The 25,183-nt window shown below is 42.9% G+C and overlaps 1 protein-coding gene across 1 annotated transcript in view; it reads left to right on the forward strand.

The window, feature by feature from the left end:
• LOC124593701 (mannose-P-dolichol utilization defect 1 protein homolog) overlaps positions 1-23,692 on the forward strand; it is a 391,941-nt gene extending 368,249 nt beyond the window's left edge. Inside the window, exon 5 of the mRNA XM_047132006.1 lies at positions 21,789-23,692. Coding sequence (XP_046987962.1) covers positions 21,789-22,079 — 291 coding nt within the window. The 3' untranslated portion in view covers positions 22,080-23,692. The remainder of the gene's footprint in view (positions 1-21,788) is intronic.
• The last annotated feature ends 1,491 nt before the right edge of the window (positions 23,693-25,183 follow it).

Consider the following 25,183-nt stretch of genomic DNA (forward strand, 5'->3'; position numbering starts at 1 on the left):
CCTATTCTCCTACCTCTGGAAACATTCCTGGAAGCCGTGTGTAAGCCATTTCTCCGCTAAATCCTTTCTTCCAGGAGTGCTAGCCCCGCAAGGTAATGGGAGAACTTGTATGAAATCTGGAAGGTAGGAGATATAACGCATTAACGATGGTAAAGCTGTGGGTTGTTCTTGGGTAGTTCAGTCGGTAGAGCACTTGTTCGCGAAGATTCGAGTCCCGGTCCGACACGCATTTCTAATCTGCCGGAAGCTTCAGATCAGCACACAGGCCACTGCACAGTGAAAACGCATTCTGGGTACAAGATTCTATTCGTACGGTATTGACTATTTCCGCTAAATTCACTTCCACCTGTACTGTTAAGGTTGACACTGCGGGGTCTCACACGTTTGACAGATAGGACACTAATAGAGTCATTAAATAACAAACAACTCTTCCACTAACCCTTTTTTCACTGTGTGACAGTGTGATATACAGCACGTTGTGAAATATTATATAACTTAATGATATTCAAAATCCAGAACTTTAATTTTTTTGTATATCATAACGAAGATGTTCGTGGATTATTCATATATGAAGATAACGACAAATTGCCGGAACCGTAAATGTGAAACTGTAATTTTGGGCGATCTTGACGTAATAAACTGTTACACAGACATAACATTTATAAGTTCACATAATTCCATTGACGAAGTGTCAATTCTTAAAAAAAACCTCCCACTACCTTTATTTTTCTGATTTCTTTATTTCCCAAACATCTGACTCCGATATACATATGCTTTACGCTATTGTTTTGTATATAATCCTTTTAGTTTTGTTTGTTATATTTCCGAATACCTGGTTTCTCTTGTCCAATCTTATTTTTATAGCTTCTACATTCATTCCATTCGCAAATATAATTCACAAAAAAAAAAACACGACACAATTTTCAACATCTGAAACGTGCTTTTCATCAACACCCAGTATCATACATTCAGTCCCTATTGTGTTTATTTTTAAACTCAAGTTGTCATATTCTTCAAACAGCTTGCGGATTATATCCAGAGTTGTCAGTCTCTTCAGCAACTCATAGCTGCTGCGTACTAATGTTTGACAGTAACATGAAGCTGAAATGAAATAAGAGTTTCTTAATACCATATATTTTATTCCTAGGAACTCAATTTTCCTGAACGATCACGCTGTATCATGCTCTGCGGGTGATATCACGTTTCTGTTCGAAATTCTGATCCACTGTTGGAAATACAAAACAGCTAAAACCCACGACAGCCCTGTTTATATTTTCCGAGCTCATCTGTTGAGTGGTTGGTAGATTATTTCTAGTGTAGGAGTTCAACGGTATGCTCTGAGTGTCGACGCGAGAAGTTTCCCTTACAATATACTGTTTTTACCTTCAGTCCTCTATGACGTTACTTTTACCAAGATTTAGAATGTAGGACAACAGTGGGGAAAAGCTATTTCCGTAAAATTAAGTTCTAAAAGCCTACTGTGAGTCAAACAGTCCGTATAAGTATCATTCGTCATTCGTTCTTCACAATCGGATATTGAACACCTGGTTGATGGTTGACAGTGGTAAAATGTGCTAGCATGCTTGAACGGGTTAGTGCATTAGCACGTGATCGGAACTGAAGGTGATCTAGTTTCAGTGTAAACGAAGATAAACATTTTTTGAAAGCAGTCATTTCTGGTTGCTTGTTAAAGAGTACTTGTCTGTGGTGTTCTGGTTGATTGTCAGCGTAGGTGTAATAACACTAAGTTCATTACATTTGTTGTAACGCTACGATTTTCCGTGTGCGAATGGACGCTCTCGTAATAACATGATAACTCTCGGGCTTATAGGACCTGGCAACCATCTTAAAGAGGGTAATTACCAAATATCGGCGTTATTCAGGGTGTCCATAAAGTTTCGCTATCATTTCAAAACATCATAACTTAGGAACTATTAGAGGCAGAGCATCGTGATTCATGTAAAGCGTTTAGCAGCTGTCGATGATATTTTTGTGTTACTCCAGAACTTCAGCGTGTGTCCCACTTATCGCTCTTAGAAGAACATCTAGGCGATGTCTGAGTACTACCAATGTATTGTTTCAGCATCAACCGTTTCGATTGCTTCATTGCTAAGTGTGACTGACTAGTGTTGTGTACCTGCGATCCTTGGTACAACCCCACAAGTAGAGATCCAAAGGTGGTTGGTTATATGTAATAGCATGCTTGAGAAGCACACATGCTCAAGCTAAGCTCGCTTACCCAAGCATGCTTGAGTGTGGAGGACAAACCTGTGCAAGCATCACGACTGTGCAAGTAACTTGATACTTGATAGAATTTCGATTATACGTGCTTGTGCAAGCATTCAAGCGTGTGCATGCTTGAGCGGTTGCGCCATAAACAGGGAGCCTTCTGCAAGCATTCATCAGCGATTTGATTTAGTTTTTACTTGGTTCTGTTAACTTGAATTTTATACATACTGTAATGTCAGACAAATAAAAGAATACAGTAATACATAGAGAAAAAGAAAACTAGCAATACTGTGATATAGTTTCTGAACGAGTGTACCGCGAATAATGAATAGGAAGGATATTTTCGTTTCTTTACCCCACACACATCACATCTACATACATACTCCGCAATCCACCATACGGTGCGTGGCGGAGGGTATCTCGTACCACAACTAGCATCTTCTCTCCCTGTTCCACTCCCATACAGAATGAGGGAAAAATGACTGCCTATATGCCTCTGTACGAGCCCTAATCTCTCTTATCTTATCTTCGTGGACTTTCCGTGATATATAAGTTGGTGGCAGTAGAATTCTACTGCAGTCAGCCTCAAATTCTGGTTCTCTAAATTTCCTCAGTAGCGATTCACGAAAAGAACGCCTCCTTTCCTCCAGAGACTCCCACCCGAGTTCCTGAAGCATTTCCGTAACACTCGCGTGATGATCAAACCTACCAGTAACAAATCTACCAGTCCGCCTCTGAATTGCTTCTATGTCCTCCCTCAACCCGACCTGATAGGGATCCCAAACGGTCGAGCAGTATTCAAGAATAGGTCGTATTAGTGTTTTATAAGCGGTCTCCTTTACAGATGAACCACATCTTCCCAAAATTCTACCAATGAACCGAAGACGACTATCCGCCTTCTCCACAACTGCCATTACATGCTTGTCCCACTTCATATCGCTCTGCAATGTTACGCCCAAATATTTAATCGACGTGACTGTGTCAAGCGCTACACTACTAATGGAGTATTCAACCATTAAGGGATTCTTTTTCCTATTCATCTGCATTAATTTACATTTATCTATATTTAGAGTTAGCCACCATTCTTTATACCAGTCACAAATCCTGTCCAAGTCACGTTTTCTCTCTCTATATCTATCTCTCTTTTAACACGAGCAAAAAGGTTGCCAAAGCCAGCGCATCGTGGTCTGAGCTCGACATTTTTCTGGTAGACAGCCGACGCTTATAGAAGCATGTTTGGGTCGTGTGGAGGCGCGTGGAATTTGTACGTTTTTGGGCAAGCACGCTTGCGCATGTGTGCGTATCAGTTATGCAGTTACGTGTGTAGCCACCTAAATGACTTGACATGTGGAGAGCGTGGGACTACCCAACTAGCATTGACTGTGTTATTCAACACTTCTGCACGTTCAAACACTCAGTGTGGCGTTGCACTACCACGCTGGAACAAGATAGACAGCTGCAGTTCTCCGACTTGTGATAGCAGGAACTGCTCGAAAATATCCAGGTAAACATCCTGTTGTGGTTTTTTCTGTGGTGAAAAAAACTGGCCTGTTACCCAATCGCCCATTAAGCCACGCCAAATTTAAGCTTCGGGCTGTCCCGCAGTACCGTGTCGCAGATTTGGGATGTGCGTACCAGATGACAGATTACGTCTTCTCCTGATCTGTCGTCATTTTGACGCACTCAAAGTAAAAGCTGCAACATAGTAAAAGAAAAAAACCATTGTAGGCTGAAAAACGTTTTAGAAGAAACCACAATTGTCTGCCTCTAATACTTTCCAACATACTTTGAAACGATAGCGGGACTTCATGGACAGCCTATATATGTCGTCTAGCGGGAAATAAGTACTTCATTGTTGTTGGGCGAAATGGCGGCTTCGCGTACCATCCTCTCTGATATCTTTTTGAACGCTCACGAAGTGGTAATGTAGCGTTTCAGTGAACATTATAAGGCAGTTAGAACACATTTCTCTAGGAAACTTTCTCCGAACATGATATTAATACTTCTATTGGATCTTCTAGGACAAGGACAGACTGGGAGGGCAAGTTTAAGTGAGGGCAAGTTTAAGTCAACAAAGTGCCGTAATCTTTCTTACGATACTCACAGAAGTCAGTGGTAAGAGCCAAGCGATAATTTCAGTGTTTACCAACATCAGGAGTAAGGGAAGCCACAACGGAGTGATAATTAGGAGGTGGGTAATTGCGTTGGACGTAGAGCGAATAATATCTAGCATCATCCTGATCAACATAAACTCAACTGCAGATTTAAAAGGCAATTGGCAGTGAGCCCCGTTCTACTGTGCACAGTCGCTTTTACTGAAATCGTACCCTTTCATCGTATAGCGTGAACTGCTGTAGCGAACGCTCCAAAACAATCCTTCTGTTGACATGCGAGTCGCTGCGCTGGAACTTTTGGTGCGCCACGTGCCCGACCTGGGCTGCCCCGGCTGGAGCCCGCCTTGTCGCAGGTCGCTCCGGAAACAAAAGGCGGCCCGCCGGGTGCGAACGACCCGCCTTATCTGAAATTAGTCCGGCTCGTGCCCTGGCGTGCCGCTGCGTAGCAATTGGGTCGTCCTGCCGTCTTACCGAACTCGCTCACAACTAGCGTCGCTTCTCACCTGTTCTCGCTCTCTCTCTCTCTCTCTCTCTCTCTCTCTCTCTTTTTCTCTCTCTCTCTCTCTCTATCTATCTCTGGGTTCGCTTATCCAATACAGTTCTCTTGTACCACATGTTTTTGGCATGTGATCAAAACCTTAAGAACGTGATTCTAAAGTCTCCATAGAAGGTAAAGACATCTGACAGACATTATTTTATTACGAGTGCTCCGTTGTCCGTATGCATTGAGGAAGAAATGGAGTGAGTCATAAGTTTCCTGTAAACGGAATGCATGGAAGCCTCGGAGATCATGTGCAGAATTCAGCTGCAATATGGTAATAGACGTCTCAGAAGAAAGAAAGGAAGATATGGTTTAACTTCTCGTCGATACCGAGGTCATTATAGACTAAGCGCAAGCTCGGGTTGACTCAAGGATGGCGAAAGAAGTGGCCGTGCCCATGCAATTAAAACATCCCAGCATTTGGATGGAGCTGTTTTAGTGAAATCGCGGCAAACCTAAATGTGGACGGCCGGACGCGGATTAGAACCGTCGTCCTCCCGAATGCATGTCCAGTGTGCTAACCACTTCGCCACGTCGCTCGGTAAATGATGTCTGACTGCTTCCAGCAGCCGCGCGGGATTAGCCGAGCGGTCTCAGGCACTGCAGTCATGGACTGTGCGGCTGATCCCGGCGGAGATTCGAGTCCTCCCTGGGGTATGGGTGTGTGTGTGCCTTAGCAGTTAAGTCCCATAAGATTTCACACACATTTGAACATTTTTTTTTTTTTTTTTTTTTTTTTTTTTTTTTTTTTTTTTTTTTTTTTTTTTTTTTTTTTTTGCTTCCAGGACAGAATTAGGTGTCGCGATGAAAAGTTTCTTTAAAAACAATTGTATTTACTTTTTGACTTGGCCTCTTATTTGTTGAATATCAATTCAACAACAAAAACTACTCAGTACTTTTTCAAATTATTTTGTTCATGAGGCTCGTCTTAACATTTCTCTTTTTTTACTTGCTACGTCAATTAGACGTTCACAATAACGGGCAACGAGTCTTGGTAATCCTGTCTTTCATAGTACAAGAATGCTATTTGCTGTATGCGCGAGAGATTTGGAAATATATTGAGAAACATGCACGATTTGAAAAGTGCACTTCAATCGACCTGCAAGGTTGTCAGATTTTCTGTAAAATCTTGCACATCGCAGAAATTCTTACAGTCAACTTATTTCCCCCCCCTCCACTCCTTGAGAAATAATGCATGTAGCTACTTTTTCAGTTCCAAGAGCTTTTAGATGGAACAGAAGACGTAAGCGCGTTTTCGACTTCATGTCCACCGCGTAGAATCTCAGTTGATGATTCCTCATAACCTGGTCCCAGACCTAGGTAAAGCGAGAGAAACGATCTTCAGAAGGAATCTTTTCCGCGAATCAGTTTCACTGTGGTTCCTGCAACGCCCGACGGGAATTAATTGTAATTCCTGAAGACGGGCTTTAGTACACAACATACCACAAAGGCTTCATTCATAGAAGTATCTCAGAGGTGTTTAATACGAATTCCGTCTACTTTTAGCATAACATCATTTACACAATTGAACATTGTTTCAGAACAAGAATCCGTTGTTCGCGAAGAGCTGCAGTATCGTTCACACAGGAGGAATTTACATTCCGAAACGCATCAGAAACGTTCATTTCGTTTCAAATAAGAATTCTGATCAAAGTGACACATGTACTGTGAAATGAAAGGAGCGTGTGGCTAGGGTCTCCCTTCAGATAGCCTGGTAGCCTGGTGCAAGTCTATTTCGTTGAAACCACATCGGCGACTTGCGTGTCGATGACAATGAAGTGATGAATGATGATGAAGGAAACACGACACCCAGTCCCCGAGCGGAGAAAATATCGAACCAGGTCGGGAATCGAACCCAGGCCCATCGCATGGCTTTAGCTTGCCTTCTTCTTATCTTTCTGTGTTCGAGAACCTTCATCGACGATGAGAATAGGATTTCCGATTTTTTAGCCCACCGCTTACTTTTGTTAACTGACGAAAATTTTGGCGAAGGGCATGTCAAAAATGACCGTGTAAGCGCGCACGCTTACTCGATGATCTGAACTAGTTTCGTCTCTTCCAGTTACACGAATAGGATCAAAATCTTCTGCCGAATAAGCATTAGCATTGTGTGCTCACATTTCAGATGCCATCGCTGGATTCGCTACAGTTGTTGTTCGCCAGTAGTAATTTCTGAATAAACTTGCGTAGCGGTCAGTGTTCTTGCTCGAATGTTCACTAGTTGACAAACTTATCGTTGGATCCCACCACACGACAGATAGCTACTACTATGTGGACAAGAGATCAGTACCATATACACTTGCCGGCCTGAGTGGCCGTGCGGTTATAGGCGCTACAGTCTGGAACCGCGTGACCGCTACGGTCGCAGGTTCGAATCCTGCCTCGGACATGGATGTGTGTGACGTCCTTAGATTAGTTAGGTTTAAGTAGTTCTAAGTTCTAGGGGACTGATGACCACAGTAGTTAAGTCTCATAGTGCTCAAAGCCATTTGAACCATATACACTTAATGGCTAACGAAATAAATTACACTGCAGTGACTGATTAAAACCGCTTAAATTACGTGGTGCCTGTGCCACTTTCAGTCCTAACAAATACGCTTTCTTACGTAAATACCAAGAAAGAATAAAGTAGCAGGTCTTCATTCCACTACGCACTGCTACAATTGCTAGACAATACAGTGTCCCACCAAGTGCAGTGAACAGTACTCTCAGACGATACACACTTTTGACCGAACTGCTCTTATCGGGAGGTGGGAGAAGTTGGTAGCTTAGTATACTCTCGCGAAATCCTACACGGTATGATAATATAAATTTGAAAAGCTTTTGCCTCAAGATGGGAATTAGGTTTTTGCACCCGAATACTTGCACAGCATTCGAATGGCGACTGCGTTGTAGTCCGGCTCCTTGAAAGGAGCTGGCAGCGCGGCTTGTGAGGGGAACTCGATGAGACGGCAGCCTACCGAGATTACGGGCCCGATCCCCGTCTCGCAGCCAGCCCGGTGGCCCTGACAACCCCGCTTTGCTGGCAGTATTGTGTGTTAAAAGGATTATCCCTAACGAATGTGTTCGATGCTATCGCCGTAATTCTAGACAGGTGTGGCCCATGGCCGACCGCTTCGGTGGAGAATGAATCCATCAGCATGGCCAGCAATCTAACCTGAGCCAGCCAAACAGTACTTTTAGGAGAGCTTTCACGTTGTGGGGAGGACGGCCAGCTTGCGGACTTTCCTATGATTATTTGCATCAATGGGGCATTCTCTGCGATTTCTGCTGCATTACTGTTCGTTTCTTTTTTTTTCTTTTTTTTGCATTAGAAAAATTTGGGATCTTAGCACCGTACCAACAAACGTTTTCCTGCACAGCGGCAATGAATGACATGAAGAAGGAAGAAGAGTAGTGTTTAATGGTCCGTCGATGGCGACTTCATTAGAGACGGAGCACATGTTCGGGTTGGGGAAGCTAGCCGTGTCGTACTCAAAGGGACCGTCCCAGCATTTGCTTTAAGCGATTTAGGGAAACTACTAAAAGTCTAACTCTGGATACCGGACGGGGATTTGAACCGCTGCACTCGTGAATATGAGCCCTGTTTGGTAACTGGAGCGTCATTTTGCTCGTTGCGAAGGGCTTAGGAGGATGATTTTACTGGTACATTACGTATTGTTCACGCCACATCTTTGGACACTTTCGGACTACAGGTACAGAAGTGTAAGTTTAGAGTTAGAATATTCAGCTCGGGGATCTTTTTCCGTGTTTTCATCTCAGTTTCATTCCGACGACAAATATGAGGAGCGCTCAGTTTTCGTGAGTAGGTATACAAACATCAGCCAAACGACTCTTTCATCATGCAGCGTTGGCAGCTTTCGATAGAAACAAACATTGACCAAAGTCTGATAAGAATAACATAAATAATCAATTATCAGAGCTCAATATAAGCTATTACATACGTAAATAACGTTTCTCCATGCGTCTCTTATTACTGTTTTAATTTTTATTCAGTTTTATTCAGTTTGCAAATCCCGTGAGTAAGCCACCTCTCATTTTAATTATTTGCTTCCTGCTTTTAACTGTGCACCGTCTTCAGTTTGTTGCGGAGCTGCTACATTAGTTTCAGCAGCATGATTACTCGATTTATTTACCACGCAGCAGACCTTTTTGTGAAGATGTGATTGTTGTCAAATACGAAATATTCGTGTAACTCTACTGCTGCCAAGAAACTCGTAAATCGCGAAAGGCAAAGGTCCCGAGTTCGAGTCTCGGTCGGGCACACAGTTTTAATCTGCCAGGAAGTTTCATATCAGCGCACACTCCGCTGCAGAGTGAAAATCTCATTCTGGAAACTCGTAAATAGTTATTATCTCAATTACCTACCGGGCGTGCATATCAGAAGTTATTTAGAATTCTGGAAATATCTCGGAATGTTTGGGAATGACACATCATCAGCTGTTTTGTCCAGATCTTACAGACTCCTTGGCATGTGAAAAGGAGAGAAGAAGCAATACAATAGAATGAATAAAAGTTTTTAAATAGACTCAAAGAGAGAGAGAGAGAGAGAGGGAGAAAGAGAGAGAGAGAGAGAGAGGGACCGATGCACCACGAAGGGCTTATCCGAATGAGACGGAAGTTCGTAGATGTGATGTACATACAAACAAATGATTACAATTTCAGAAAAAACTGGTTGATTTATTTAAGAGAGAGAGCGTTACAAATTGGGAAAGTCAATAACACGTCGATCTACCTCTGACCCTTGTACAAGCAGTTATTCAGCTTGTCATTCATTGATAGGATTTTTTGATGTCCTAAGGGATATCATGCCAAACTCCGTCTAACTGCCGCTTTAGATGGTGAAAATCGCCAGCTGGTTGAAGGGCCCTGCCCATAATCCTTACGTTCTCTGTTGGGAAGAGGTCCGTCGACCCTCCTGGCCAAGGTAGTGTCTGACAAGCAGGAAGACAAACGATGGGAATTCTCGCACTTTGTGAGCGGGCATGCTGAAACGTAACCCCAGGATGGTTTACCAAGAAGGGAAAAGAACGGGGCGTAGAGTGTCGTCGACGTACCGCTGTGTTCTGAGGGTGCCGCGGCACACAACCAGAGGGGTCCTACTATGAATGGAAATACAACTTCAAACCATCCCTCCTTGTTGTCGGCCTTATGGCGGGTGACAGCCATGTTCGTATCCCACCACTGTCCGAGGCGTCTGCAGACACGTCTTCGGACTGCAACCTCACTGACAGGAGTAGGATTGTCTTCAGTGATGAGTCCTGTCCGAAGAAGTGTCTGCAGACGCCTCGGACAGTGGTGGGATACCGACTTGACTGTCGCCCGCCATATGGCCCGAAAACCAAGAGTGATGGCTGGGTGTCATGCCTCTCCACAGCAGGATCCCTTCGGTTGTCATCCGCGGGACCCTTACAGCTCTGCGTCACGCCGACGAAATTCTACGTGCCGTTCTTTTTGCCCTTCGTGACAAGCCAATTTGGTCTTCCATTTCAGCAAGGTAATGCCCGCTCACTCACGGCGTGCGTTTCTACTGCTTATCTTGGTGCTATCCAAGGCGAGCAAGGCCGCAGGATCTCACCCCAATTGAGAAAGTTTGGAGCACTATAGGCGGGCCCTGCAACCAGCTCGGGACTTCAAACGATCTAACTCGCCAACTGGACAGAATTTGCCACGATATCCGTCAGGTGGACATCCAGCAACTCAGTGAGTCAATACCGAGCCGCAAAACTGCTTAAATAAGACGTTATTGACTTACTGAGTTTGTGAAGCCCTTTTCTTGAACTTATCACCCAGTTTTACTGAGTATGTAATCATTTGTTTATCCGTACATGTACATAACATCTACCGATTTGTGTCCCATTCGGATAATTTCTCGCGGTTCGTAGTTTTTTTATTTGTCTTAAAATGTGCGTACGGTATAAAAGCGGTAATACGAATTGTTTATTACCAAAATGTAGCAAAAATTAGACCATTTCACATTATTTTGGAAAAATATTTTTTGTGGACGGAGGGATATTGATAACGAATAAGAACTGTAATAAGCATGTACATTATACACTACTGGCCATTAAAATAGGTACACCAAGAAGAAATGCAGATGATAAACGGATATTCATTGGACAAATATATTATACTAGAACTGACATGTGATTACATTTGCACGCAATTTGGATGCATAGATCCTGAGAAATCAGTACCCAGAACAACCACCTCTAGCCGTAATAACGGCCTTGATTCGCCTGGGCAATGAGTCAAACAGAGCTTGGATGGCGTGTACAGGTACAGCTGCCCATGCAGCGTCAACACGATACCACAGTTCATCAAGAGTAGTGACTGGCGTTTTGTGACGAGCCAGTTGCTCGGCCACCATTGACCAGACGCTTTCAATTGGTGAGAGATCTGGAGAATGTGCTGGCCAGGGCAGCAGTCGAACATTTTCTGTATCCAGAAAGGCTCCTACAGGACCTGCAACATGCGGTCGTGCATTATCCTGCTGAAATGCAGGGTTTCGCAGGAATCGAATGAAGGGTAGAGCCACGGGTTGTAACACATCTGAAATGTAACGTCCACTGTTCTAAGTGCCATCAATGCGAACAAGAGGTGACCGAGACGTGTAACCGGTGGCACCGCATACCATCGCGCCGAGTAATACGCCAGTATGGCGATGACGAATACACGCTTCCAATGTGCGTTCACCGCGATGTCGCCCAACACTGATGCGACCATAATGATGCTGTAAACAGAACCTCGATTCATCCGAAAGCATGACGTTTTGCTATTCGTGCACCCAGGTTCGTCGTTGAGTACACCACCGCAGGCGCTCCTGTCTGTGATGCAGCGTCAAGGGTAACCGCAGCCATGGTCTCCGAGCTGATAATCCATGCTGCTGCAAACGTCGTCGAACTGTTCGTGCAGATGGTTGTTGTCTTGCAAATGTCCCCATCTGCACGATCCGTTACAGCCAGGCGGATAAGATGCCTGTCATCTCGACTGCTATTGATACGAGGCCGTTGGGATCCAGCACGGCGTTCCATATTACCCTCCTGAACCCACCGATTCCATATTCTGCTAACAGTCATTGGATCTCGACCGACGGGAGCAGCAATGTCGCGATAAGATAAACCGAATCGCGATAGGCTAGAATCCGGAAACGTGATGGTACGCATTTCTCCTCCTTACACGAGGCATCACAACGTTTCACCGGACAACGTCGGTCAACTGTTGTTTGTTTATGAGAACTCGGTTGGAAACTTTCCTCAAGTCAGCACGTTGTAGGTGTCGCCACCGGCGCCAACCTTGTGTGAATGCTCTGAAAAGCTAATCGTTTGCATATCACAGCATCTTCTTCCTGTCGGTTAAATTTCGCGTCTGTAGCACGTCATCTTCGTGGTGTAGCAATTTTAAAGGCCAGTAGTGTATTTCGAATCAGTTGTAGAAATCCCAAAGTTCGTTTCATAACCTGTACTCGTCAGCAAATGCTATAAAGACTCAGATAATAGTTCCCAACTCAGCAAGCCGGGTCATACAAAATATTCGCCTTGCTGAGCTTCTTAGGTTTTGAAACTACAATCTGAGTCTTTGTTGCCACCGATGCTGCCTTCAGCATTGAGAGGCGAAACGCTAGGCGCAGAAACATTCCTTAGATCTCGACCTAATGCATGTGCATCTAAAGTCAGCAGGAATATACTTTTTGTGAACGTTTTATTTATTTTTTGAAAATATTATCTCTGTAAGTAGACTTCTCACAGATATGGTTTTGTATCTCATTAATGACTGAAAGTGTGTCTGAAAACTTATTTTCTCATTTAAAAAATCTATATAGGTGTAAGGAAAGTTTATACGTTCCAAGGGTGAGTATTTTCGAAGTCGAATTGTAATATATTTGAAGTACCAAACGTGAATGCATCCACTTAATGGATTTTATTGACTGATTAGTTTATAGTTACAGATACTGGGTTTTTTGTTAAATGCATAGAATCCTCTAAACCAAATATTGTAAAAAGTTAATGACAGTCCCTTTACCGTGAACCACCTGCTTATTTTGCTTCGTCAGCGGAAGGTCAGTGCTCCTATGGAAGTGTTTGCCTTGATGGGCGGAAGCTTGCTGAAGGTTAGGGTATTGAACTTGACCATATTACTTTACAAATTAGTTAATAGGGAGCAGTTCTGCAAATGATTTCTTCCTCTAGTACTCCGGATATCGCTGTGACATGTGTTTCAGAAAAGCTCTGTAAAAATGTAACATTATTATGCATAATGCATGAAAGAGAACGAATTGAGCGGAACAATTCGGCCTTTTCATACGTTCAAAAGAAACGGGCGTCGAAAAAAAGGAAGTATCGTCCGCATACGGGAAAATACCTTAAGGAACGCGGCATTGTGTACGCATTTTTCCGCTGCGTAATGGAGCGCCGGCCATTGCGGCACGTGCGGCAGCTGGGCGCAGCGTGTTGGCCCGAGCGGAGGCAGGTGCTCCGCCGGAAAGCGCCAGGGGGCGACGCAGGCGTCGTGGAACCCGGGTCTTGGAACAGTGTGGTGGCCGATGTCTTCTGGTATTGACTAAGAAACAATTTTTATTGGCTTGTAAGTCAGGGACCTCTCTTAAACGGACAGATACAATTTCACGTAAGGTACCTGCGAAGAATCTTGTGTAACACATTAAATACTTTAGTTGATTAAACTAAGAAGAAGATAAAAAAAATGAAACTTCCTGGCAGATTAAAACTGTGTGCCGGACCGAGACTCGATCTCGGGACCTTTGCCTTTTGCGGGCAAGTGCTCTACCAACCGAGATACCCAAGCACAACTCACGCCCCGTCCTCACAGCTTCACTTCTGCCAGTACCTCGTCTCCTACCTTCCAAACTTTACAGAAGCTCTTCTGCGAACCTTGCAGAACTAGCACTACTGAAAGAAAGGATATTGTGGAAACATGGGTTAGCCACTGGAGAGCTTCTGTAACGATTAGAAGGTAGGAGACGATATACTGGCAGAAGTAAAGCTGTGAGGACGGGGCGTGAGTTGTGCTTGGGTAGCTCAGTTGATAGAGCACTTGCCCGCGAAAGGCAAAGGTCCCGAGTTCGAGTCTCGGTCCGGCACATAGTTTTAATCTGCCAGGAAGTTTCATATCAGCGCACACTCCGCTGTAGAGTGAAAATTTCATTCTAGAAAGATAAAAAATGTTCTAGGACTTGTTCTGGGACTGACAGGAATGTAGCAATGTAAGGGATGAAATAAACAGTAAGTGGAAAGAAGCTAACGCGAAATGGCTGCAGGAAAAATGCGAAGTAATGGAAAAAGAATTAGTCGTCGCAAGGTTCCAAAATGGTTCACATGGCTCTGAGCACTATGGGACTTAACATCTATGGTCATCAGTCCCCTAGAACATAGAACTACTTAAACCTAACCAACCTAAGGACGTCTCACAACACCCAGTCATCACGATCGTCGCAAGGACTGATTCAGAATATAGGGAAGTCAAAACAGCCTCCGGTGAAATTAAGAACAGGGGCGGCGACGTTAACCCTAGCAATACCAACAAATTCCCCATAACGCACATTAAGGGAAGGAGGGCGTATCTTATGCCCACCCTAAAATATTTTTAAAAAATCCTTGATTTATACACGCAACATTCTGAAAGTATTGACTATGACATTCACTGGGAAAAGTGACATCTACTTCTAAGTCTTATATTTTGTGGGTAAATTTAACTGAAAAATTTAAAACATTTATGAAATCTGGTAGAAGAATTGATTTACAATTTTTTTTATATTTAAAAGAAACTGACGATTTTACAATATCTTCAAAACGTGGGCACAAAGAAGTACCCCTCCCTGGTACTGTGAGGGTTAAGAGTGCACGAAGAATTCAACTGCAACACGCAGAGGAAAGAGCGGATACCTCGAAAGAGTACATTGAAGGCCTCTACCAAGGGGAGGATTTGTCTGATAAAGTGATAGAAGAAGAAATTGGTACCGATATGGAAGTCAAAGGTGATGCAGGATCAGAGTAGATTTTCAGGGAGATTTGGAAGACTTGCGGTCAAATAAGGCGGGTGAGGTAGCTCACATTCTTTCGGAATTTCTGAAATCGTTGGGGGAAGTGACAGCTAATCGATTACCTGGTTTGTTCAACCTTTAAGCTCGGAAACATACCATCAGACTTCGGGAATAATATGGGAAAAATATGCAGACGCTCCCAACTTAGGCAAGGGAGACAAATGTCAGAACTGTCGCTAAGTTAGCTTCCCATCTCATGTTGCTGATGAATGTAACACGCAGAAAAATCGAAAAGAAGATCCAGGATATGTTAGATAACTGTCAGTTTGACTTTAGGAAAGGGAAAGGTAAAGGTACCGGAGAGGCAATCCTGACTCCGCGCTTGGTAACGGAGGCAAGGCTTAAGGAAACTCAAGACACCTTCAGGGATTGGCGACCTTGAAAAGCGTCCGACAGTGTAAAATGGTGAAAGATGTGCGAAATTCTGAGAAGAATATGTTCAAGCTACAAGGAAAGATGGGTAATACACAATATGTACAAGAAGTAAGAGAGACCGAGCGAGGTGGCGCAGTGGTTAGCACACTGGACTCGCATTCGGGAGGACGACGGTTCAATCCCGCGTCCGGCCATCCTGATTTAGGTTTTCCGTGATTTCCCTAAATCGCTCCAGGCAAATGCTGGGATAGTTCCTCTGAAAGGGCACGGCCGGCTTCCTTCCCTGTCCTTCCCTAATCCGATGAGACCGATGACCTCGCTGTTTGGTCTCTTCCCCCAAAAAACCAACCAACCAACCAAGTAAGAGAGAACAATAAGAATGGAAGACCAGAACGAAGTGCTGGGATTTGAAAGGATATAAGACAAGGACGTAGTCTTTCGCTCCTGCTGGTCAGTCCATATATCGAAGAAGCTAAACAAAAATGGAAAGAAGTCTCAATAATGGGATTGAACTTCAAGGTGAAATGATATCAGTGATAAGGTCGCTTATGACGTAGCTATCCTTAGTTTCACTGAGGAAGAATTGCAGGACCTGTTGATCGAATGAATACTTGAATAATTGAGTACTGAAAATGGATTGAGGGTAAACTGAAGAAAGATGAAAGTAATAAAGAGCAACCAAAATTGGGAATCACGAAGTAGACGAAGCGAAATAACTTTGCTATCTTGGAAGCAAGCTAGTACATGATGGGTAAAGTGAGGAGACGACATAAAAAGCAGACTGTCACACGTGAAGGAGACATTCCTGGACAAAGGAAGGTACCAGTCGTATCAGACTTAATTTGAGGAAGAAATTTCTGAGATTGCACGTTTGGAGCCTATCGTTGTATGGAAGTGAATCTTGGACTGTGAAAAAAAACCGGAAAAGAAGAGAATCGAAGCGTTTGAGGGATGGTGCTACCGGAGGATACAGAAAAGAAATGAGAAAGTTTCTCTGCAGAATCGGCTATGGGGGGAACAGATTAAAACACTGACAAGAAAGAAGGACAAACTGTTAGGACATGTGTTAAGACATAAGGGAAAGCTTCCAAGGTAGTTGAGGGTGAAAATTGTAGAGGATGGCTGGGGTTGGAATATATCCAGCAAATGACTGATGTTGGATGCAAATCCTACTCTGAGATGAAAATTGGGAACAGGAGAAGGTATCGTGGTGCCCAGAAGATAGATTTAAAAAAATTAAGGCCTACCCATGGGCACAGTGGTCGAAATATGCGCATGGCAGTGTCATTGTCTGCTTGTGCGTTGAGGTGATTATTACAGGTGCTAAATAAAGTATAAACACCTACATAATACGGGGTAAGGTCACATTTGGTGTCCAGACCTGCTGAATCCAGCATATAAAAGTTTAATAATGATTAGTAGCTTTCGAACCCTTACTGGAACAGAAACACTTTTTTTCCTTGAGGTATGGTAAAGGGAAATGATGAGGGCTTAATCATTCTTTAATTCTGTAGCCGCCTGATTAGGTACTGCATCATCTTATAAGGTGCAGTCCTAGACTGGGAATGATACCAACGTCAATATATCGTCAGCTGAAATGGCTCCATAGATCATACGAATTAAACTTCACTTCAGTGTGACCATAAGTCGCCTTATACGGTATATGGCGGTGGGTACTTCTGTTAGCACTATATTTTCCTCCTTCCCTGTTCCATTCGTCAATGCTGCGTGAGAAGAACTACTATCTCTAAACCTCCAAATAAGCTCTAATTTCTTGTCATGGTCGTTTCCCTAGACGTATGGGACAGGAAGTAATATTTCCCAACTCTTCTTCGAACTCACCTTCCCAGTGAACCACACTTTAATCCACACTGTCTTCTTGGAATGTTTGCCACGGTCTTGGCTGAGCATTTCGGTCACGCTTTTTCCCTTACGAAATGAATCTGTGTCTTTGCATCTTCTCTGTTTATTTTACTCAGTCCTGCATGGTATCGTTCTCAGACTGAGAAGAAATATTCAATTATCGGTCTGACGAGGTTTTTGTGAGTTACGTCCTTGGTGGATGAGTGAACTACACACACATTCTGAGCGTTTACCAGCATACCCAAACATTTTGTGAGCCTTCATACGAGCGATTTTAATGCAGCGTTGTAGAAGTGCGCCGCCCTTTGTGGCCGTGCGGTTCTAGGCGCTTCAGTCTGGAACCGCGTGACTGCTACGGTCGCAGGTTCGAATCCTGCCTCGGGCATAGACGTGTGTGACGTCCTTAGGTTAGTTAGGTTTAAGTAGTTCTAAGTTCTAGGGGACTGATAACCACAGATGTTAAGTCCCATAGTGCTCAGAGCCATTTGAACCATTTTTTTGTAGAAGTGCTACGCCTACTCTCTCACTTTGCCAGTGGTTCTACGTTGTCGCTAATTTTCAGTGCGTGCTAAGCTACCGAAATTTCGCTACACATCACAATTCAGTCCATTAAAAATCCCCTCCTTGTTCTTCAAAACGTGCGAGAAATTCTTAGCGTGGCTAGTCTATTTAGTTTGAGATTTCCAGTTCACAATTTCTGACACAGCGTGCTCTGTCTAGGACAACCTTATGTGACGGTTTCAGAAAGCATAACGGTCCATGGTTTTCAGCAATGTATGTCAACTACGTTGTCATTTTGGACACATGTTTTTAGCATATATGTGTCGCAACTGGATTGTGACGCATTATTGACACATAGGAGGAAAATGATTTTTCCGAGAATAGTGGAAAAATATTTCCTGTTTTATTCCTTGAAAGGAAAGCCCCGTCGACACCGACTTCATTAAAAGATAGAGCACTAATTGTCATTGGAAACAGAGAGCAAAAGAAATTGCATTACGTGATATAAAGGAAACAATGACAAGAGGCTGGTTCAGAAAGCTATTAACCAAAGAAAACAGTCTTAATTTTTGTTCAGTCATCAGGATGATTTTTTTTAACTTGAAGATGAAAATGGAGGGTTCAAATCATCTGTCATTGTGATTCCTGCATAATTCAGGATGTACATAAAGTCCGGGAACACTTTCAATTATTTATTGCACTAGAACTAAACATTGTACAGATGTCATACATATTGCATTCTGAAGAGAAACTCTGAAAGTTTTTTTTCTTTTTTTTATATACAAGCATTCGATGTGTGAACCATGAGTGACCCAGCAGAAGTCAATACGGTAATCAAATTCTTGCTATACCCGTCCCAGCATGGCATCGTCGACTGTGGCAGTTGTTCCCGTATTCTCTCCCGGAGCTCTGCTACATCACGTGATAGAAGCGGTACATACACCCGATCTTTAATGTGACCCACAGAAAAAAGTCACACGGAGTGAGATCTGGTGATCGGGGAGGCCATTTCATGAAACAACTCGCTCCGCAACTGAACTCGGCCATGTTTGCGACTAGCGCTGACTATCGGCAAATTACCGAACTACGCTGTGGTGGTATACATAAAAAAAAAACTTTCAGGTTGTCTCTTCAAAATAACATATACATGATATCTGTACAATGTTTGGTTTATGTGCAATAAATAATTGAAAGTGTTCCCGGACTTTATGTACCGGGTGATCAAAAAGTCAGTAAAAATTTGAAAACTGAATAAAGCACGGAATAATGTACATAGAGAGGTACAAATTGAGACACATGCTTGGGATGACATAGGGTTTTATTAGAACCAAAAAAAAAAAAAAAAAAAAGTACAAACGTTCAAAAAATGTCTGACAGATGGCGCTTCATCTGATCAGAATAGCAATAATTAGCATAACAAAGTAAGACAAAGCAGAAATGATGTTCTTTACAGGAAATGCTCAATATATCCACCATCATTCCTCAACAATAGCTGTAGTCGAGGAATAATGTTGTGAACAGCACTGTAAAGCATGTCCGGAGTTATGGTGAGGCATTGGCGTCGGATGTTGTCTTTCAGCATCCCTAGAGATGTCGGTCGATCATGATACACTTGCGACTTAAGGTAAGCTCAAAGCCAAAAATCGTACGGACTGAGGTCTGGGGACCTGGAAGCCGAAGCATGACGAAAGTGGCGGCTGAGCACACGATCATCACCAAACGACGCGCGCAAGAGATCTTTCACGCGTCTAGCAATATGGGGTGTTTTTTTTTTTGTTCTAATAAAACCCCTTGTCATTCCAAGCATGTGAGTCTTTTTACCTGTATGTACATTATTCCGTGGTTTATTCAGTTTTCAAATTTATACTGACTTTTTGATCACCCGATATCCCCTGTATAAGAACGACGAACTCTGAGCCTTTCCGGACAACGAAGTAGTAGCATTAACGTCAATGTTCTTGACTCAGTCCTATTATGAATCTTAAAGTCTTACTAAGATGAATATAAAATATTGTTTCTGGATCAGTTTTGTTGCTAGAATGGCTTCTCTCTCCCCCCCTCACTCCTCCCCCCCTCCACCCACCTACCCACCCACCCACCACCACCACCACCACCACCATCACCACCAACGGGACACAGTGAGTAAAGGAGGGCCTTTATATATACATTGATGAAGACCCAAAGTGTACGGCCAATCGCTTAATAAGGCGTTGTTCGACCTTTGTAACGCAAATAGCGACGACTGTACGTGACATGGACTTCATAAGTCCTTAGAAAATTACCGGAGTTCTGTCGCACCAGATGTCTACGCACGAGTGACACAGTTCCCATAAATTGTTAACCGGTGATTATGAACGTGGAGCGGGCACCCAAAAGCGTTTCAGATGTTTCGTATCAGACGATCTGTGAACTCACATCTTTGTGAGCTCACTATCATGCTTCTGAAACCACTTCAGAATACTTATGGCCTTCTCACACGGACAATTATAGTGCTGGAAGATACCATCGCCCTCGGGGCATGGAAAAATGCAGGTGCGCCGCAGTAATATTCGCGTGGTCCGCAGTTGTCTTGGTGCCTTCGAGTATTGTCACAGGCCCCATTGAAGGCAAAGTGAATGTCGCTCAGAGCATAATAAAGCACTCAACGGCCTGCGCCCTTGACGCAGTACATGTTTCGAGTAGTCGTTCGTCAGCGTGATGGCCTGTAACAAGAAACGTTATTCTTCCTACCAGGCGAAACATTTCTATTGATCTACGGTCCAGTCTTCTTGATATCGGGCCGTCTTTTATCGTATTTGGGCGAGTCGCTGGGTCAACAGGGAAACTGCAGGGTTCATCTGCTAAGGAGCTCTATATTCAACATTGTACTCCGAATGACTTCAGCCTGCAACAGCACTGAACTACATCGTCAGATCTGTCGCAGATCTCTGCCTGTCCTGCTTTACTGTGCGGGCAAACATCCGATCTCCACGTTCTGTATCGAGGATTGGACGTCCAACATATTTTCACCTACTCGTACTCTCGAAAAGCCGACTAGCTTCACCGTTTCCCAGATGTTTGTTCCCAGGCGCCGGTTCATAACAAACTGGCCTTTGTTATAGACGTTTGTGGCAGTGGATTACCTAATTTGCGGCCGGTATTATCACTCGAATGTTTCTCCTTCCTCTCTGTTCCGTTTATACAGTGTGTTCGCAAATTCCCGTTACAAACTTCTAGGACTTGTAGAGCAGAGTGAGTATATAATATTGTCAATAGGAACCCATGTTCGGGAACGTACCGTTTCCGTTCTACGACGGATTCCGTTCAGATGTTTAACTCGGCCACTTCTGCTTGAGGAATTGAACTGGGGTGTGACGCAGTACAATTACTAGGTAATAAATCGAAAAGAAACATAACGAAACATAAATGGATGTTTCATTATGTTTAGATCATTTATTTGTATTAACACTTAAATATTATGTTCTGTACATACAGTATGCTGGGTTCTTTTTGTCTTGGAATAATGTAAGCACGTAATGTTTAAGAATTAATGCAAACAAATGTGTTTCCTTTCGAATTTTTACCTAATAATTGTACTGTGTCACGCATAATTCAATTCCTCGAGAATAAGTGGATGAGTTAAACATCGGAACTCAAACTGTCGCGCTACGGTCGCTGGTTTGAATCCTGCCTCGGGCATAAATGTCTGTGATGTCCTTAGGTTGGTTAGGTTTAAGTAGTTCTAAGTTCTAGGGGACTGATGACCTCTGCAGTTAAGTCCCATAGTGCTCAGAGCCATTTGAACCATTTTTTGAAACTGTCGTAGAACGGAAACTGTACGTTTCCGGACATGAATTCCTATTCAGAATATTATGTTCCCACTTCCCTCTACGTCCTAGAAGTTTGTAACGGAAATTTGCGAACACTCTGTACCCTTCCCTTAACTCGTCAGTTTGGCGCATCGTCACCACGCGGCATTCAGTGTCGCGGTGAGTAGTGGTTACGGTCTTTGTGTGTTTGTGTGTGTGTGTGTGTGTGTGTGTGTGTGTGTGTGTGTGTGTGTGTCAGAGATAGAGGAAGAGAAAGAGAAAAGACGCCCGTATTTATTTTATTCCCTCTTTGCTTGCAGATGCTGCAAGTGATAGCGAACTACCGCAACGGCGGCACGGGCCAACTGTCATTCGCCACCGGCTGCATGCTGTTCTTCGGCTCACTGGCGCGCATCTTCACCTCCATCCAGGAGACTGGCGACATCATCCTGGTGGTGACCTACATGAGCGCCTTCAGCGTCAACGCCATGATCTTCGGACAGCTGATCTATTACAACAGGAAATCCCCGAAATCCTCGCCGGCGAAGGGCAAGAAGGGCTCCGCCAAGGAGCAGCGCTCTTCTGGCAAACAGCGCGCCAAGAAGGAGTAAGCTGTCTCTCCCCAGGAGTACATCCGGTTGACTACAGTCCGCGCTCACTCGACACGTCTCTGCACTCTACTTGAAAGCAAACAGGCTCACTTACGTACGGGTTGCATTCCTTTTGTCCTACAATCCGTTAACAACCTGTCGCGGTGTATAGAAAGTTATTTTTAAAAGAACAGAAGAAATGTCACTAATTTCACAACGGACCTGTACAAGGTTCCAGTACCCAAAAATTTTTCCTTTAGCAAATAATTACAATTCCGTATCTCCACTACATACAAAGCATTTTCCCATCGTTCGGTTGGAACACAGTCCATGAAGTCACAGTCTCATGATATTGTACCCAGTATAACTATGTTCCAGTGCAAGTCTCCACTTTCCGTAAGTATATCTGAAGTCTTCCTTTAACATCGCCCATTTGTATAAGGACACTAAAAATTCCGACAGTTATAAATGTAGAACGTGTGTTGCAATTTTTTGGGTTGAAAACGAAGATTCAACGTGGAAATCGAAACCTTGTTCGAAGAGGTAGTTTTCTCTTGTTTTATCACGAATCAATTCTCATTCGTTTAGCAGATCTCAACCGAACTCGTTACGTATTTATTACAATACGAGATTTTTGCAACTCTTTGCCAGAGGCATTAAAATCGTCAATAAGATGTTGAATTCTGATTCATGTTACTCCTAAATTTATATTTTACCGAAAATTTTTCTTCTCGAACGAAGGTAGACGTTTTTATGACAGTCAAGCGGCCAATTCGTGAAATGGCAGAGACGACGGGTTACAGTACACGCGTTTTTACGCCTGTTGCTTATGCATCACGTTGGGCGCTGGCGCCTGACGTGTCACGTGCGTGCAAGGCACTGTCAGTTCGCAAGACTGGTTTCGTCGACAGACTGTACTTCAACACATTCACTGTACACCAGCAGTATCCTCCACTCTACACTGCATATCATCATAAGTTCCCAGTATTCTATGGATGTGGGTGGGTTGATTCATTCAGATTTTATTTATCTATGAGCAACTTTCAAGAGTTTAAATTTTTTTAAATGCATACTTTTTATTGTGGTTATTATGGCATTTTGTTTGTTTAATTGCAGTTTGTGTAAACTGAATTCGTAGGCATTCCATGAGATACATAATGAATATCACTGTGTTCTGTCACATTGGAAGTAGAAAGCTGCTACAGACCAGTAAATCAGTTCAAAGTTCAAGATCCATCTAATTTCGAATAAAACAATACATGTATAGACACAATAATAATAAATTATCTTGTTATCATCTGAACAGTACAACGAAACAAAAAAAAAAGAAACAGAAACGTATGTGGAGCTCGCCATGAGAACTGATAATTTATTAGATGTTGACCCATTTCATATTACATTATTCCATATTGCTGCTTTTTAAACCTTTTTTTATTAACTTGGCTGAGTGTTGAGAAAAATTCTGTACGTACTGCAGTACTGCCGGTTCCCATATTGTATCATTTCTTCCCATTTTCCTTTTTGACATTTGGAAGACTAACAGTAGATATGCTGCTTGAAGTTCAGCTAACTTGAAATTTTGATTGGTATCAGAACTGTTTCGCTTTTCTCTTACACAGAATTCCAGTCCTCAGCCTCATGGATGTCTGCTTGAGAATAACTTTTCATTGCTTAGTTAGCAGAAAATACACTGACTAACCAGAAGTCATTTGATGGATCTGGGACACGAGTTGGTTGTTAAATGCCGGATCCCACACAGTCCATTCATCTCCATACAGCCCTGGTAAAAATGAGTTCCTGATGAATGTGGATTCAAATCGATGATGATCTGACAAAGCAGACAGTCGATTGCCCACTATGGCTCTGCAGTGGTGGCATAATATCTGTTCATCAGTGACTTGTGTTCGTCCTGTGTAGTGGTTTGTGTGTTGTCTCCGTAGTATTGAAGACATTTTGGACCTCAAAAACGCAGATTTTTGTGTAATCTTAGATGTGATACGACCCACACATCGTGCATTGATTATCATCCCTTGTTCAAAATTGATGAACTCGCAACATGCTGTCTTCTACACAACACAACTGCTCAAGTAACATGTCAACACTCATGCCATACGCCTCAATCAGCTGCAGTTTGTGGATTTCGTATATGGCACATATTCAAATGGGTCAACCCTTCACGGTACTGTTATGTTAGTCATATGTGGAAATATTCTCACTGATGAGTTACAGTCCACATGAAATTTGGGGGGGAGGGGCGGACATTTCCTTTCGGTCACCTGGGCATAACCTAAACAAGGAAGAGAATGGAAATGTGTTATGTGAGTCGTTTCATAACTATTATGGCTGTATGCAAGATGGGAAATGTAACTTGCACATTTGTTTATTGAAGATATTGCTCGTTTGCACTGAGACACACCTGCCTGACGTGAACTTCAGTTTGCCTTGCCCTTCTTTGTTCTGTCAGCCTCATAACTGTAAACATTTTTCAGTTTATCTATGCTGTTTATCAAGAACAAATGTCAGAACACCTTCACACATTATACAGAGCAGACTTACAACCCTAGTGTTTTGGCATTGCCTGTGTCCATCATCATTGTGGGAAATGTGACCTTGTTTTGAAGAATCATTTAATTGTTTCTTTTTGTCATTGTGTCTATGTGGGAAACAGTAGTACCAAAATTCTCATAATGGTTGACCAGTTATAGAATTTTTTTTCTTCTGCAGTCTCAGCTGCACTGTAGGTTTCCCTTGGAATGTTATGCATTCTGTTTGTACTAATTACTTGTATTTATAGGGGACTTCATTCTAGCATCTCTTTCCTCATGTTTAAAAGCTAAAGTACTATTGTGTTTTGTAATAGATACCCTGTAAGCTTGACAGTAAGTTTTCTAAAGCAATAAAAGCAATATTCTACATCCTATCATTTTGTAAAGTTGGCGCACTTATAATAATCTGTATGGAAAATTTCTACCTGAATGTACTGTGTTAAGAGTAATAAATCAGTTCCTTTTGTACCTAGAAATTACATAATTTTTGAAGATTCAGTATTTTCATTTAGCACTAGTGGGAATTTCATTTGAATGTTGTCAATAAGATATTTTAATTTTTCTATGCCTATTAGAGAC

This window comes from Schistocerca americana, chromosome 2, assembly GCF_021461395.2.
Source record: "Schistocerca americana isolate TAMUIC-IGC-003095 chromosome 2, iqSchAmer2.1, whole genome shotgun sequence".
NCBI classification, from domain to species: Eukaryota; Metazoa; Arthropoda; class Insecta; order Orthoptera; family Acrididae; genus Schistocerca; species Schistocerca americana.